Source organism: Rhincodon typus, chromosome 2 (assembly GCF_021869965.1).
Source record: "Rhincodon typus isolate 14 chromosome 2, sRhiTyp1.1, whole genome shotgun sequence".
Taxonomy (NCBI): Eukaryota; Metazoa; Chordata; class Chondrichthyes; order Orectolobiformes; family Rhincodontidae; genus Rhincodon; species Rhincodon typus.
The window spans coordinates 37,055,759-37,073,765 of NC_063333.1; the positions used below are offsets into that span (position 1 = coordinate 37,055,759).

Here is an 18,007-nt window from a genome sequence, read left to right on the forward strand (position 1 = left end):
CCTGCTGATGAGACTGACAGTGTCTGTCTACTACTCCTGCACCTGCTACATATACTGCATTACGCATATTGTGCCTCCGAGAGGTACCATTGAGGAGCATGTATGTGCAATGGTTGAGGGGTGCACTTGACTTCTGAGACAGTTGTCCTCAGAGTGCAAATCATTCCCTGAGATAGCTGTGATCTCGACATTTGGTCACTGCCGATCATCCGGTATTGGTTCTGTGTATGAGAGAGAGTATCAGTTACTCACCCTCCTTTCGCTCAGTGGCTGTTTCATCAGACCTCCAGCAGCACAGCAAGTGGCATCTCCTCGTTACATAAGGTAGGGAGCTGCTCCAAGGGTCATTAATGGAACATTTAACACATTTTCATCCACTCTCTGCCACACACAAATCTCACCTTCAGACTGCTTTCACTCCGAGCACCCTTCCAATATCAAAAGCTTCCCTCCTGACATTTCACCGGAAAGGGTACACTTGATCGTCCTCTCAAACCTCCACATGTTTGTTCCCTTTCCACGGGTGAGGATGGGTACTTGGCACACACATCCTAGATATTCCTCTGCACTGCCCTTATGCTCAGGGCTGTGTTGTCCCTTTAAGACCCACATGGCTGACAGCTTGCTGTTACGTTACTCATTTTGCCAGACACCTCAGAAAGTCCTATTTAACCCCATGCAGCTGCTGACCTCTCTGGCAGCTACCAGTCACGTTTCCATCATTAACCTTTATCTGCCACTTTCCAGTGGAAAAAAAAATCCCCTTGTCACGCACTGCCTTTAAAGACAATGCTCATCTATAGGACATACCATGACAGACAACCAGGTTATTGATTTGATACCATGTTCCTTTGGGGCTGACACTCTCAGGCTGGCCTTGAAGGCTTTAAAAAGGGCTCACAACATTAATCTCCCACCTCCTGATCATGTCAGCTATCCGTAAATGGATGGATATCATGAAGCAACCCACAATTTGGGTGTCTGCAGCAAAATGCTGACAGGCTTCATGCTCCGACATGAAACATTGTTAGGAACTGAAAATAGTCCCAAAATCAGGGTGAAAATGATCTCGACAAAAGTCCACCCAGACTGGATTAAAAAAAAGCAATCAATTAACTTGAGCAAATTTTTGAGAAGTAGTGTCATAGAGTCATAGACATGTACAGGACAGAAACAGACCCCGTGTGCAACACATCCATGCCAACCAGATAACGTAAATTAATCTAGTCCCATTTGCCAGCATTTGGCCCACATCTCTCCAAACCCTTTGCATTCATGTACCCTTCCAGATGACTTCTAAATGTTGTAATTGTAACCACCTCTGCCACTTCCTCAGGCAGTTCATTCCAGACATGCACCACCCTCTGCAATGAAAATGTTGCCCCTTAGGTCCCTTTTCAATCTTTCCTCTCTCACCTTAAACCTATGCTGTGTAGTCTTGGATTCCCCTACCCTGGGGAAAAGACCTTGACTATTCACCCTATCCATGCCCCTCATGATTTTATAAATCTCTCTAAGGTCACCCCTCAGCCTACAGCGCTCCAGAGAAAATAGCCCCAGCCTAATCAGTCTCTCCCTATAGCTCAAACCCTCCAACCCCAGCAACATCCTTGAAAATCTTTTCTGAACCCTTTCAAGTTTAACAACATCCTTCCTATAGCAAAGAGACCAGAACTGAACGCAGTATTCCAAAAGTGGCCTAACCAACGTCCTGCACAGCTGCAACATGACATCCCAACTCTTATACTCAATGCACTGACCAAAGGCAAGCATACCAAATGCCTTCTTCACTAACCTGTTTACCTGCAACTCCACTTTTAAGTAACTATGAATCTGCACTCCGAGATCCCTTTGATTGGCAACACTCCCCAGGGCCTTAATGTTAAGTGTATAAGTCCTGCCTTGATTTGCCCTAACAAGATGTAGCACCTCACATTTATCGAGGTTAAACTCCATCTGCCATTCCTCAGCCCATCAGCCTATCTGATCAAGATCCCGTTGTACTCTGAGGTAACAAGGGCAAAAGTTGCCCTCAGGTGAGGGTGGTTAATTGGGCAAGGGCCAATTACATCCAAATTAGACAGGAATTGGGGATGTGGATTGGGAGCAGTTATTTGAGAGCAAATCTATGTCTGGCATGTGGGAGGCTTTTAAAGACCATTGATTAGAGTGCAGGACATGCATGTCCCTGCAAAACTAAAGGATAGGATGGCAGGATTCAGGAACCATGGATGACAAGGGAAATTGTAAACTTCGTGAAAAGGGAAAAGGAAGCATACAATAGGTCTATGCAGCTACAAACTGACAAAGCCCTTGAGGAGTATGGAGAAATTAGGAAGGAACTTAAACGCAGAATTAGGAAGGCTAAAACGGATCATGAAATATCTTTAGCAAACAGGGTCAATGAGAATCCCAAGGCTCTTTATGCATATATTAGAAGAAAGAGGATAGCAAGGGAAAGAGTAAGCCCACTCAAGGACAAAGGAGGGAATTTATGCATGGAGTCACAGGAAGTGGGAGAGATCCTCAATGAGTATTTTGTATCGGTATTCACCGAGGAGAAGACTATGACTGATGTTGAGGTCAGGGATGGGTGTATGAATACTCAAGAGAATGTCAATAAAGTGAAGGAAGAATCCAAAATTGGGTATCCCAAATTGCATTAAGGTCGACAAGTCCCCAGGGCTAGATGGGATCTATCCCAGGTTACTGCAAGAGGCAAGGGAAGAAATAGCTGCAGCATTAGCAGATATCTTCACATCCTCCTTGGCAACAGGCGATGTTCCAGAGTACTTCAGATTAGCCAATATTGTTCACTTGTTTAAGAAAGGAAGCAGGGATAATCCAGGAAATTATAAACCAGTAAATTTAATGTCTGTAATGGGGAAGCTCTTGAAGAAGATACTGAAGGACAACATATATGCACTTTTGGAAGAAAATGGCCTAGTTAGTGACAGGCAGCATGGTTTTTTATGGGGAAGGTCATGTCTCACCAACCTGACTGAATTTTTTGAAGGGGTGACAAAGATATTGATGAGGGAAGGGCTGTGGATGTAGTTTATATGGACTTTAGTTAGGCATTTGATAAAGTCCCACATGGAAGATTGGTACAAAAACCAAAATCACATGGGATTTGGGGTGGGCTGGCTAGATGGATACAAAACTGGCTCGGTCATAGAAGACACGGGGTAGTGGTAGAAGGATGTTTTTCAGAATGGAGACCGGTAACTAGTGGTGTTCCACAGGGATCAGTCTTAGGTCCTCTGTTGTTTGCAGTATAAGTAAATGATCTGGAGGAAAATGTAGGTGGTCTGATTAGTAAGTTCGCAGATGACACAAAGATTGGTGGAGTTGCTGATAGTGCCGACGCTTGTGAAAGGATGCAACAGAATATAGATAGATTGGCGACTTGGGCACAGAAATGGCAGATGGAGTTTAATCCAGACAAATGTGAGGTGATGCATTTTGGAGGATCAAATATAGGTGTTAATTATACTGTAAATGGAACATTAACAAACAGACGTATCTGGGCATGCAGGGCCACAGTTCCCTAAAAGTGGTAACACAGGTGGCCAAAGGGATTAAGAAGTCATATGGCATGCTTGCCTTCATCTGCCGGGGCATGGAGTACAAGTGTTGGCAAACCATGTTGCAGCTATATAAAAGCCTTGTTTGGCCGCCTTTGGAGTATTGTGGAGTATTGTGGAGTATTGAGTTTTGGTCGCCCCACTACCAGACGGGCGTGAAAGCTTTGGAAAGGGTGCAGAGAGGGTTCACGAGGATGTTGCCTGGTCTCAAGGGCATTGGCTATGAGAAAAGGTTAAAAAGACTAGGATTGCTTTCACTGGAAAAATGGCGGCTGAGAGGTCTACAAAATTTTGAGAGGCACAGATAGGGTGGATAGTTAGAGGCTTTTTCCCAGGGTTTAAGTTTCAATTACAAGGGGGGACCGGTTCAATATGAGAGGGGAAGGTTTAAGGCAGATGTGCAAGGGAGGTTTTTCACACAGAGAGTGGTAGGAGTCTGGAACTGCCAGAAGAGTTGGTGGGAGCAGGCACGTTGGCAATATTTAAGAGGCATCTAGATGGTTACATAAATAGGGAGGGAATGGAAGGATATGGGCCAAAAAACGGCAGAGGGTTTGTTTTTGTGGTTTAGTTAGGGCATGATGATTGGCACAGGCTTGGAGGGCTGAAGGGCCTGTTCCTGTGTTGTACTTCTCTTTTGTGTATAACCTTTTCTGCTGTCCACTATACCACCAATTATGGAGTCATCTGAAAACTTATTAACCATTCCTCCCATATTCATATCCAAATTAAGTAGATGACAAAAAGCAGTGAACCCAGCACCGATCCCTGTGGCACACGGCTGGGCACAGGCTTCCAGTCCAAAAAGCATCTCTCCTCTACTACGCTCTGTCTCCTACCTTCTGGCCAATTTTGTATCCAAACATCTAGTTCTCTCTATATTCATTTGATCTAACTTTACTAACCCACCTACCATATGGAACTTTGTTGAATGCCCCACTGAAGTCCATGTAGACAATGTCTATTGCTCTGCCTTCATCAATCCTCTTTGTCAGTTCTTCAAAAAACTCAATCAAGTTAGTGAGATACAATTTCCCACACACAAAGCCATGTTGACTATCCCTAATCAGTCCTTGGCTTACTAAGTATAAGTAAATCCTGTCCCTCAAAATGCCCTCCAACAACTTACCCACCACTGATGTCAGGTTCACTGGTCTATAGTTCCCTGACTTTTCCTTACCACCTTTCTTAAGTAGTGGCATCACGTTAGCCAACCTCCAGTCTTCCGGCACCTCACCCATAGATATCAATGATACAAATATCTCAGCAAGGGGCCCAGTAATCACTTCCCTCACTTCCCATAAAGTTCTAGGGTACACCTGATCAGGTCTCGAGGATTTATTCACTTTTATGTGTTTTAAGATGTTCAGCGCCTCCTCCTCTGTCACATGGACACTTTTAAGATATCACTATTTATTTTCCCAAGCACTCTAGCTTCCATTTGCCTTCTAACTTCTTAATTCAATTTTGGATTTTAAAAATCACAAGCACATATTGCCAGAATATGTAGGCACTGATTCCATCAATACAGTTGACTGAATGTTTTTACAGCATTGTTTGGATAAAAGGTGCATTGTATATACTCATACATCATAACTTTGCACAAGTATAATAAAAGCAGAATTTTGGAAGAGTGCTGAAGTCTTCAGCTTCTAAGTTTAATAAAGCCATCAAAAAGTATAAACACTGATTCAGCTGATAAATATAATGGTGTAATAGGAACATAGGAAACAAGTGCAGATGTATAGCACACAACTTTCCAAGCTCTCTCCACCATTCCAGATTGTGGTTGATCTACCTCAACACCATATTCCTGTATAATCCACATGTTCTCTGGTTTCTTTTCTATCTAGAAATTCTTTAATATCTAGAAATCTATCAATCTTTGTCTTGAACATACTCAATGACTGAGTTTCAACAGGGCTACAGAAATCTAAAGATTCACCACTCTGAGGGAAGAAATCACTCCTCATCTCAGTGCTAAATGACCTACCAATATTCTGAGACTGTGTGCTCCAATTCCTAGCTCCCCACTCCCGATCAGTAGAAACATCCTGCCTAGACCTGTAAGAATGTCTTATGTCTTAATTAGATCACCTCTCATTCTTATAGACTCCAAAGAATACTGGCCCAGTCTCCTCAATCTATCCCCACAGGACAATCCTGCCGTCACAGAGATCAGTCTGGTGAACCTTTGTTGCACTCCCTGTCTGTCAAGTATGGCTTTCTTTGTCAAGAAGACAAACATGGTACACAATACTTATATGTGGCCTCACCAAGGCTGCAGCATTACCACTATAGTCAAATCCCCTTGCAAGATACCACTGGGTACCTAATTGCTTGCTGCAGCTACATGTTTGTTTTCAATGACTTATGAAAAAGGACACTCTTTGGACATCACCAGTTTCCAAGCTCTAACCATTTAAGAAATACTCTGCTTTTCTGTTTGTCCTACTGAAGTGGATAATATCATTAGCAAACTTGGAACTATTACATTTGGTCCCCACATCCAATGATTGATATAGGATTCAATTTTACTCTTTTATGCATCTATTTTGACTCTGCCAATCCTAACATTATTTTATAAGCATTTAGCTATCATATCTTTCATAATAGATTCCAGCATTTTCCTGCAACTGATGTCAGGCTACCAGGTCTGTTATTTCCCATTTTCTCCCTCCCTCCTTTCTTAAATGATGGGGTTACATTTTCTACCTTCCAGTCTGCAGGAAGCACTCCAGAGTCTACAAAAGTTTGGAAGATGATCACTGATGCATTCATTATTTCTGTAGCTACCACATTCACAATTTGGGATCAAGATGGTTGAGTCCAGGTGATTCAGCATGTTCAGTCCAAACAATTTCTCCAGTAGCACTTTTTTACTAATGCTAATTTCTTTCACTTCCTCATTCTTGCTAGACCTTTGGTTCACTTGTATTTCTGGGAGGCTTTCTGTATCTTCCTCAGTGAAGAGAGACACAAAGCACTTGTTTCATTCCTCTGTCATTTCTTTATTCAAAGTCAGAAGTTACTTGACACCAGGTTATAGTCCAACAGGTTTAGGTGAAATCTCAAACTTTCAGAGTGCTGCTCCTTTGTGGTGTTGTGTGACTTCTGACTTTGTCTACCCCACTCCAACACTGGCACCTCCACATCATTTCTTTATTCTCCATTGTAAATTGTCCCACCTTTAACTATAATAAGACCACATTTGACTATGCTGATCTTTTCCTTTCATGGTACCTTTGCAAGCTGTTAGTCCAGTTTCATTTGTTGCTAGTTTACTTTTATCCATTTGCCCTTTTCTTTTTAGTTTCTTGGTTCTCATTTACTGAATTCTAAAATGCTCCCAATCCTGAAACTTACCAATTATTCCACAACTGAAAAGCCTTCTTTTTTGATCTAATATAATTTTTAGCTTCCACTGTTAGGCACGGTTGGATCACTTTTTCAGTTGGATATTTTGTGACTCCATGAAATCTATATTTGTTTTAAACCACATATTAGTTCTTTAAATAATAGCTGTTGCCTATCAATCATCAAACTTTTTAATATATTTTCCTAATCTACACAGGTAAGTTGCCCATGATACCTTCATGCTTTCCTTCGTTCAGATTTAAGACCTTAATTTCAAAGTGAACTACATCAGTTCAAACTTAATGCAAAACTCCATCACATTAGAATCCCTACAGTGTGAAAACAGGGCCTTCGGCCCAGCAGGTCCACACCAACCCTCAGAGCATCCCACCCAGACCCATCCCCCTAATCTACACATCCCTGAACACTACGGGCAATTTAGCATAGCTAATCCACCTAGCCTGCATATCTTTGGACTGTGGGAGGAAACCAGAGCACCCAGAGGAAACCAACACAGACATGGGGAGAATGGGCAAACTCCACACAGACTGAGGGTGGAATTGAACCCGGGTCCCTAGTGCTGTGAGGCAGCAGTGCTAAGCACTGAGCCACCTTGCCACTCTTCCCCTAAGTCACTCCTCCCCTAAGTTTGCTTTACAATGAGACTATTATTTAGCCCTTTCTTCTGCACAATACCAGAATTAAAATAACCTGTTTCCTATCTGGTCTTCAACTTACTCTTCTAGAAATCCATTGCATAGGCATTCAAGTAAAGTTATCCTCTACAGCATTAGTATCAATTAGGTTTGTCCAGTCTATATGTAAAATGAAGTCCCCCATGATTATTGTATTACCCTTTTTAAATGCACCACTAATTTCTTGATTTATGCCATGTACTGTTGCCCAGTTTAGATTCCGCCTGGGCCACTCAGCTCCTGACCTCATGACAACTTTGGACCAAACATGGACAAAAGAGCTGAAAACCAGAGGTGAAGTGAGAATGACAGCCCTTGATATCAAGGCTGCATTCGACTAAGTTTGGCATCAGGGAGCCCTTGTAAAACTGGAATCAATTGGTATCATGGGAGCAAAATCTCTGGTGGTTAATGTCATACCCGACGTATAGGAAGATGGTTGTGATTATTGGAGGTCAGTCATCTTAGCTCCAGGACATCTCTGCAGGAGTTCCTCAGCGTAGTGTCCTAGGCCCAACCATCTTCAGCTTCTTCATCAATGACCTTCCCTCCATCATAAGGTCAGAAGTGGGGATGTTCACCGACGATTGTAAAATGTTCAGCACCATTTGTGACTCCTCAGACACTGAAGTAGTCCATGTATCAATGCAACAAGATCTAGACAATATCCAGGCTTGGGGTGACAAGTCGCAAGTAACATTCGTGCCACACAAATGCCAAGCTATAACAATCATCAATAAAAGGTAATCTAACCACCACCCCTTGACATTCAATGGTTTACCATCACTGAATCCCCCACTATCAACATCCTGGGGGTTATCATTGACCAGAGCCTCAATTGGACTCAACACATAAGCACATTGGCTATAACAGCAGGTCAGAGGCTAGAAATACTGCGGCAAGTAACTCACCACCTGACTCCCCAAATCCTGTCCACCATCTACAAGGCACAAGTCAGGAGCATGATGGAATACTCCCCAGTTGCCTGGATGAGTGCAGCCCCAACAATGCTCAAGAAGCTTGACCCTTTCCACGACAAAGCAGCTCGCTTCATTGACACTACATCCACAAGCATCCGCTCACTACATTGCTGATGTTCAACAGTGTGTGCTATCTACAAGATGCACTGCAGAAATTCACCAAAGATCCTCCAAACCCACGACCACTTCCGTCTAGAAGGACAAGGGCAGCAGATATATGGCAACATCACCACCTTCAAGTTCCCCACCAAGCCACTCAACATCTTGATATGGAAATATATTACCGTTCCTTCACTGTTGCTGGGTCAAACTTTTTGAATTCCTTCCCTAATGGCATTGTGGGTCAACCTACAGCAAATGGACTGCAGCTGTTCAAGAAGGCAGCCCACCACCATCTTCTCAAGGGCAACTAGGGACAGGCAATAAATGCTGGCCAGCCAGTGATGCCCAGATCCCACAAAATTAATTGAGAAAAAACAAGTGCTGGACGTATGCAGTTAACAATAGGGCAGTGTTGTCTAACAGAGAGACTTAGGGGTTCAGGTACATAGTTCTTTGAAAGTTGCATCGCAATTGGACAGGGTGATTAGGAAGTGTTCAGCCAGCTTGTCTTCATTGTTCATACCATTTAGTATAAAAGTTGGGACATCATGTTGAGGTTGTACAGGATGTTGGTGAGGCCACTTTGTAGTATTGTGTACAGTTCTGGTCACCCTACGAGAGGAAGGATATTATTAAATTGTAGAGGATTCAGAAAAGATTTCCAGGATGTTGCAGGGACTGGAGGGTTTAAGTTATAAGGAAAGGCTGGATAGGCTGAAACCTTTTTCACTGGAGCATAGGAGGTTGAGGGGTGGCCTTATAGACATTTATAACATCATTAGGGGCATAGATAAGGTGAATAGCAAAGGTCTTTTCCCTACAGCGGGTGAGTTCAAAACTAGGGGCATACTTTTAAGGTGAGAGGAGAAAGATATAAAAGGAACCTGCGGGGTAACTTTTTCACAGAGGATGGTTTGTGTGAAGAATGAACAGCCAGAAGAAGTGGTAGATGCAGGTACAGTTACAACATTTAAAAGATATTTGGATAGGTACATGAATTGGAAAGGTTTGGAGGGATATGGCCAATCTCAGGCAAATGGGACTAGTTTAGTTTGGGAAACTAGGTCGACATGGATGAGTTGGTTCAAAAGGTCTGTTTCTATTCTGTATGACTCCATCACTCTATCCATGTTAAGATGGAAACAGTTTTATAGGACAATAGAAGTCTTGTCATTGTGCCAGTCAAAAGGTCTTTAGGTAATTACAAAAGAGCCTGGTGCTTATGTATTGGGTTTTGACCACGAACTGGTTTTAATAGATGTTTTCCCGGTAACACATGGTCCATATATAGGATTCAACATAGTATAACTGTAGATCATTCACCTAATGCACATGCATCATGTACCAAATGTCATGCTTGCTTGCAGATGCAAAACACTTACATTGAAAAATATCCGAAACCTACATCAGTTGCAACTACCCTGAGTTGAGGAGTTCATTAATACTATATCAACAGGATTTTCCATTTCAGACTGGTAATTTTCCACAATCCACTGAAGACAATCAGCATCTTCCTCCATTACAGAAAGACAGAAAGAGAGAGAGAATTGAATAATGTATAGCTTGATAGGCAGCGCTCTATAAACCTGGGGAAAAGATGAGAACACAGGCTTCCAGAAACCACCACAGCCAGTACGGAAAATTGAACAGGGGAGTGTGGGGGTCATGGGTGTAGGGTGCCGGTGGAGAAAAGATGTTGATATTTCAGATTAAGTGATCAGAATGTGAGAAGGTCAGAACGATGGTGTGCCTAACATCTTTTCTCCATCAGCAACCTACCCCCACGACTTCGACCCCCAAACTATAGCATAAATGCTGTCCCCTCCACACTTCACTTCAACTCTGTTGAACAGTCATCTAGACTCAAAATGTTAGCTTGCTCTCTCTCTCCATGGATGCTATCTGACCCACTGTGATCTCCAGCATTTGTTGTTTTCAATCCCTACTTTTAGGCTGGTGACCTTAAAGGAACAAATTAGGTTAGGAACTACATGTCACAACTGCAATTGTACAAAACCATGAAGATCATGTCAGTATAACATAATACAAACACCAAGTTATATTGAGAAAATCATCCAATGCATCAGCCTGAGAAATAGATGTCCATCTTTGCTACTAGAAATTATGATGCAGCTCAGAATGTGAACATATATCTCTGATTGACAGTTATCTCCCATCCACTGCTATAGTATCCTCAATTCAGACCTTTTAGGGATTTAAGAAATGTACAACCTGAATCTTAATCAGCAAAACTGCTGTAAGTGCTTTCACTTGTTCAATCTCTGGAATTCCCTGGCTCAAATCTTTACATCTCTTTCTTCATTGGAAGGGTATGAAGACGGAGCTTACTGAAGTGAATTTGGAAGATAGGTTAACAGAGAAGTCAGTAGAAATGCAGTGAAAGAGATATTTCATCAGATTTATTCCAAGACTTCAGGATAAGAATGTGTTATTTTGGCTAACTAAGGTAATTAGCTAAGGAAGTTAAATACAATATCAAGCTGAAAGGAAAAGTGTACATTGCTAGGAAGATTGGAGGCAGGTAAGAAGATTGGACTGAATATAAACAACAGCAAAGGATGACTAAAAATATATATAGAGAGAAATTAGAGTATGAGGGAAAGCTAGTTAGAAATATAAAATCAGACAGTAAGAGTTTTTATAGTATTTAGAAAGAAACAGGGTAACTAAAGCGAGTATTGGTTTTCTAGAGATGTTGACACAGGGCTTTAATCCGGAAAATAAGAAAATGGTAGGTGCATTGAACAGACATTTCCCTTCAGCATAGATTGTACAATAACATTCCCAAAATTTAAACTATGAATCAGGAAGTGAAAAGAGGAGAGGAACTTAAAATAATCACAAATTCAGCGAAAGGTACTGAGAAATTATTAGAATGAAAGACTGACAAGACCCCAGGACCTAATGGATTTCATTCTAAGTTCAGTGATTACTAAGATAGTAGGAGCATTGGTTTTATTTTTCTAAAATTCCTTCAATTCTGAAAAGGACTTATCAGTTTGGAAAATATTAAAAGTAACTTTTCTATTCAAGAAAGAAGTGAGACAAAATGCAAAAACTATGGACCAGTTAGCCAAACATTTATTTAAGAAAATTTCTGGAATCTGTTATTATGGCGACTACAGCAGGGTACTTCGAAGATTTTAATGCAATCAGGCAGAGTTAATATGTTTTGTGAAAGGTACATCATGTTTGCCTAATTCATCAATATTTTTCTTTTGAGAAAATAATAAGCAACGTGCGTAAAGGGTAACCTGTGGATGTGGTATGCTTGGATTTCCAGAAGACATTTAATAAGGTGCCACATTAAAGATTACCACACAAGATAAGTGCTCTTGGTATAAAGAGTAACATATTGAAATGTATAGAGGATTGCTTAACAAACAGAACAGAATATAGATAGATGGAAAAATATAACAAAGAACTACAGATGTTGGAAATCTGAAACAAAACTAGAAACTGCTTAAAAAACTCAACAGGTCTGGCAGCATCTGTGGAGAGCAAGCAGAGTTAATGTTTTAGGTCCAGAGATCCTTCTTCAGAAGAGTTCTGATGAAGGGTCACTGGACCCAAAACATTAACTCTGCTTTATCTCTAGAGATACTGCCAGATCTGCTGAGTTTCTCCAGAAATTTCTGGGATTTTTGGATCTAAACAAATGAAACATTTTTGGATTGGCAAGATGCAATGAGTTGACTGCCACAGTAATCAGTTCTGGAACCTTAACTATTTTCAATCTGTATCAAAGACTTGAATGAAGGGACCAAGTGTATTGTTGCAAAATTTGCTAAAACCACAGGGACTGGTCGTAGAAAGTTGAAAATAGGACATAGGAATCTACAAAGGGATACAGCTTAGTTAGGTGAGTGAGGAAAAATGTGGAGATGTGGAATAATATAGGAAAATGTGAACTTGTTCACTTTGGCAGGAAGGATAAAAAAGGATACAAGATCATAAGGGAAATTGACCGGGTGGAAGCTGAGACGATGCTTCCCCAAGAGGGAATCTAGACCTAGGAGACACAGTTTAAAAATAAATTGACTTCCATTTAAGACAAAACTATGGAGATATATTTTCTCCCAGAGTGCATTAGTGGAATTCTCTTCACCAGACAGGGGTGGAGGCTGGGTCTTTTAATATTTGAACATTTTGAATATTTTCAAGGTTGAGTTAGATAGATCCTGGACTGACAAGGAAGTCAAAGGGTAAAGAGGGTAGTCAAGAAAGTACAGGACAATCAATCAGATCTGTTTGATCTTATCTGATGGAGGAGCATCTGAATGAGGCTGAATGCCCCACCCTTGCTTGTATTTCTTATTTTCTGAAGATACTTCTGAATGACATTCCTTGAGCAAGTATTTGGTCACCTTCTCTGATAGCTCCTTACTTAGCTTTGCTTCAAATTTGGTTAGATAAAAGTCCATTTCAGCGTTTTTACCAGGTTCAAGGCCCCATTTAAATGCAAGGTCTTGTTGAATTAAAATACAAAATCCAACTATGCAATGATGAAAGTGATTGGTTGCTATGATTATCCAATCTCTAACAGTCTACCCGGAAGCGCAGCACAAAAATCTTGAAACTGTTTCTGGGCAGTGCCTGACTGAAGAAGCTGCATTGAAACCAGTCTTCTAGCTTCTTTTTGTCAAGGACTTCTTCCATTAAATCGCTTCCTTCGAATTTGCTGTAGAGCAAATTCATTCCCCTTTGTAATGGAGCAAAACACTGAGTTTAACTTCAAAGTCAGTTTAGTTAAGAGTCATTACAATTAAACTACCTGTAGTCAAACTAAGACTGTCTTTTGATGTATATGTCAGTTGGATATGCGATTTATTTTGGGGAGGGAGGCAGGGGGACGGGGATAATCGAACACATTAAACTTGTGTTAAAAGCAGTCGCAATACCTGAAAGCTCTAAAACATCAAATATAATTTCCGAACGAAAAACAAATGCATTTGTTCCTCTATTCCACACACTATCAGCAATTCGCAAACCAAGAGGTGAAATGTAATTTCATTGACAGGCACCATGCAAACAAGCTCGCTGTCATAGAAACTTCTGGCTCTCATTGCCATCATCTAGTTTCAGTGAGCCCTCGCTTCATATCCAAATTCTTTTGAGCAAATATTCCACTGGGAATAAATATCACTTTAAATCGCATTAACAGTTAATGATGACAGTTGTACTTCAAAATATTGTGAAAACGCAAATACAGCGGTGCCAAATCAGCTCAAACTAAGTTCACGATTAGTGGATTCCTGAAGCGGCACAAGCACCAATTTCACGGGCAAGCACTTGGTCTCAGTTGACCTGCGACTGTCTCATCCAAGCATTTCTTTTAGGAATTTCGAGCTACTTTCAGATTGAACCTCTCGTTTAACTTTAACGGCCTTTTGCAAGGCGCATTAATGTTTGTGTTTAAAAGGTTCGGGGATTGAAAAGGGGCGGAGAATGGGAGCGGGAAGAGGAGTGGCATCAATTCTCTCACAAAGAGAAAATTTATTTCTTTGGAGATGCCGAAACTGACTCCTGGGGCGCTTTGCAATCTGGCGAGTGCGTCAACGTGAAAATGAATCAGTTGTGTTGATCAGAACACGTTACATTACAGGGGGAAATACAATTCCATCGCAGTGAGGGGAAAGCACCAGTCTGGGTAAACATGCGAACTTAAGAGAGCGAACATCATTGTCCGGCACCTTGAAAGAAACCTAATAATGCAATTATGAACCGAGCTTGGTCCCTATCCAGGACTGATCCCACCCTCGGCAGCTTGCTGCAGGACATTGAGCCACTGACACACATCACACAGAGACTAGGACTCTGCTGCTAATGGTTTCAACCGAGTTGACGTCATGTGAAGGAGCCCATTCATATCTGGAAAATATAGCAATAGTAAATAGTCTGCCAAAGCGTGCAAGTTCAACATTAGCCGTGTTATTACGACAGGATCAAACGAGCCACCCTGCTATCAAATTCAGCATCTACCGTCTCCACAAACCCTGGAACTGGCATTCCCTCTTCCTCCAGGAGATAAACATCGCGTTTTTATTTTACAAATGCAGAGGAAGGATATGTCATGATCCCCGAAAGGTTTCCCGCCGAGACTCTCGGACAGTTATTTAACAGCATCTTCACTTAGACTGACGCGTCCGAGTTCTCCTGTGGGACAGTGATCTGTGAGCTCTCCCCATACAGGAGTGTCTCTTCTCACTGCTGGCCCTCCGCGTATAAAGGGGAGCTCACTTCGAGAACACTTTCTAAAAGGTTCTCTTTTGTTTCAATTTCCAAAAACTGCTAACATGCACCAACACGAATGTCACTACCATCTCCACCCAACCCACAACCCCCGCCCCCAGCTCAACCCCGGTGTGGAACAGCAATCAGATCAAACACCTGCTTACATTCTTATATCAGAGAGAAATAGGCAGCCTCGCAAACATGAATATAGTATTTAACATACTGAAAGGCGTGTTACATTAACCACCTTGGTTATACGAGTTAGAAGATTTGGGGATTAGTACAGCTGGAACCGACAACTGACAGAATCTTGCTCCGAAATGACCCGTGGGCTCGGACAGACAGGCGGTGCTCACCTGAACTCGGGCTGGAAATCCGGCTTCAGCCCATAGAAGGAGGTGGAGAGGGTCAGCAGCCACAGGGGGTTGTACTTGCCATGTTCACATTCCAGGTAGGGCGCCGACCACTTGATGTGAGTTTTATCCACCAGATACCTCGTGCCTCTCCTCCTGGGGCTGGATCTCAGGTCGTCTCTCAGCAGCTTCCTGTGAAGGGAAGCCTCGGCTAAAGGCTGATACTTCAGGCGGTGAAACCACTCCGTCTCGACGGTGTGGTTTGCCAGGTGGCGAGCGCTGGCCGAGAGATCCTGGAGGAAGATTTGGTTGTCTATCCGGGTGGCCTGGAGGAAGAGCTGAGGAGGGGATGTGAACGGCTGGACATCGAAAGTCACCACCGCTCGATGGACTTTGGGATCAGCCTCCAGAATACTCCTGACCAGGGCGTGATACCACTCGATGTCTTCCTTGACGGTCAGCTCCCGAAGCCCGTTCGTCTGTAAGATCATGTTTAAGAAATTGCTGGCATGGACGACCGTGTCCATGGCACTGTGGAGTGACGGGTGGATGTGCATCGGGTGAGAGGCCTCTTTCAGGTTTGACAATTGGTACCTCTTCGTGCAGTTAGCGTAGCCAAGCTTGGAGGGATCCCCGGTGTGGAGGAAAGCCCAGACCGGAACGGGCAGGCTCTCGTGTTGGGATGAATGCGAGCTGCCGCCACCGCCACCGCTCTCGGCTGCGTTCGAAAACTGGTGTCTCTTGTAGATGGGTCGCTGCTCCTCATAGGTGCCCACTTTCTCCCTCACTGGCGCCGTGCGTCTGCCCCCCCAGCCGGGGATCGAACCAGCCATGACTCCGAGCTGGACGATTAGAGGCAGCCAGAAACCTGCCATCTCGCCTGCCGAGCCTCGGGTTTCCCCCAGCCCTTCACTTCCACCCCCACCCCCCACCCCAAACGCCGACCCTTTCAAGTCAGCCTGTGACAGCAAAGACAGGAACGTGGAAGCGGGGCACCAGGATCAGGTCATCTCGACATCGCCTAAGACAGTCCCAGGGAAACCCATCGCGGCGGTGCTGAGATGTCAGCCCCGGGCTGAATCTTTCTGTCTCTGGATCCGCAGCCCCGGCTCACTCACTGATCTGCTGTTTCTCCTCTCACTTCTCCATGCCAACCGACTGCACTGCCGCCGCTCTCACCAAGCGTCTCCCCTTCAGCCTCGCAGGATCTCCGCCACCGACAGCGACTCGGGCCAGAAGTGCTCTCCGTCCTGGTGACTTTCCCCCGTCCCCATCGCCCGGCGGAGGATCTCTCGCAGCCACTTTTGCAGCAGGGGAAGGGAAGTGAGTGCAGCCAGCGAGCGGCGAGGACAGTGTGGGTGAATGGGTGGTTTGGGGCGGGGAGGGGGGTTATCACCAGGACGCGGTATCCAGCGTACACTTTCCCCGCCCTGTGGCCAGTGCCCAGTGAGTCTGCCCGGCCGCTGCCGGCCCGGACACAGAGACCCGCCTCTCCACTCCCCGCCCCTCCCCTCCCCACCCGACAGGAAAACGCCCCCGCCCCGCCTAGTTCTCCGATTGGTTGTTTCCAACACGGCCCGACGCGTCATCGGCGCACTGCCGATCTTTAAATGGTGCGAGAGACTGTCAATCATGGAGTGTGGAGGGGGCGTCCGTCACCCATTGGAGAAAGGTGTGTGCGGGGGTGAGGCTCAACGCTAAGGGGGCGGAGACAGATGCCGATGGGCGGGGCGCGGGTGTTTCCGCCCGGAGGGGTGGGGCCTTTAGCGTAGAGGGCGGGCCAGGGTTGGGTGGGCGGGGATTGTCACTAAGGGGCGTGACCAATAGCGGTGATGGGGCGGGGTTTGGTCATGGAAGTGTGGTGCCCTCTTGTCGTTATCCTTACTCCACCCGGCACATTGAGGCCGATGACACCGTCTCGTTTGAGCGAATTGGGGTGGGGGGCGGGGGCGTGTGGGGCTGATAGGCGGAAAGCCCCCGGGACACGGTTCCCTCTGGGCCGGCTCCCCTGAATTCCCTTCGTCTGCAATCTCCTGTGCGCTGTGTGCGACGCTAATTTCAGCTTCCATTTCAGTTTCAACTCTTAATAAGATGCCAGACCCTGCAGTGTCTTTTTTGACCAATTATTTTATCGTCCCGAAACAGTTTAAGCACGAAGTTGCTCTTTTTTTCTTTCAAAAAAAATGCACAAATGAGCTGCGAAACGAGAGGCAACTCTCGGTTGGTGCTGAAAGAACAGCGCCTCGAGTGTGATCCGGAGCATTCAACAGTGAGTGACCTCGGAGGCTCGTGTTGTAGCAAGTCTCCTGAATGCGGACATTCTTCGCAAAACCCGTCGCTGTTCATTTCTTATCGCATCACACTGCACTGAAAGATGGAAAATATCGACCATAAGCAGTCATTCAAATTCAACATGTTGCCCAAGAAATACAACTTTCTCTTCCTACGTGATAAGAAATCAGTCGTGACATTGTGTTTTAGCTAAACGATATCCTCAGTTTTATAAATCATCTTCGAACGCTAAGCGACGATCATTGAGCAATAGTCACAGGAACACGATGATTTGAGACTATTTAAGCAGCATACTTTGCTCAATTAGGTTTAAGTAGGAAGTTATGGATATAAGGCTACATGCTGTAAAGGTTAATTATTAAAACCAGAGATAGTAGGAACTGCAG

At 44.0% G+C, this 18,007-nt stretch overlaps 1 protein-coding gene across 1 annotated transcript in view; it reads right to left on the bottom strand.

Moving 5' to 3' along the window:
• gpr158a (G protein-coupled receptor 158a) overlaps positions 1 to 16,789 on the bottom strand; it is a 529,808-nt gene extending 513,019 nt beyond the window's left edge. Inside the window, exon 1 of the mRNA XM_048614342.1 lies at positions 15,333 to 16,789. Within this exon, the coding sequence (XP_048470299.1) occupies positions 15,333 to 16,204 (872 nt within the window). The 5' untranslated portion in view covers positions 16,205 to 16,789. The remainder of the gene's footprint in view (positions 1 to 15,332) is intronic.
• Positions 16,790 to 18,007: the final 1,218 nt, after the last annotated feature.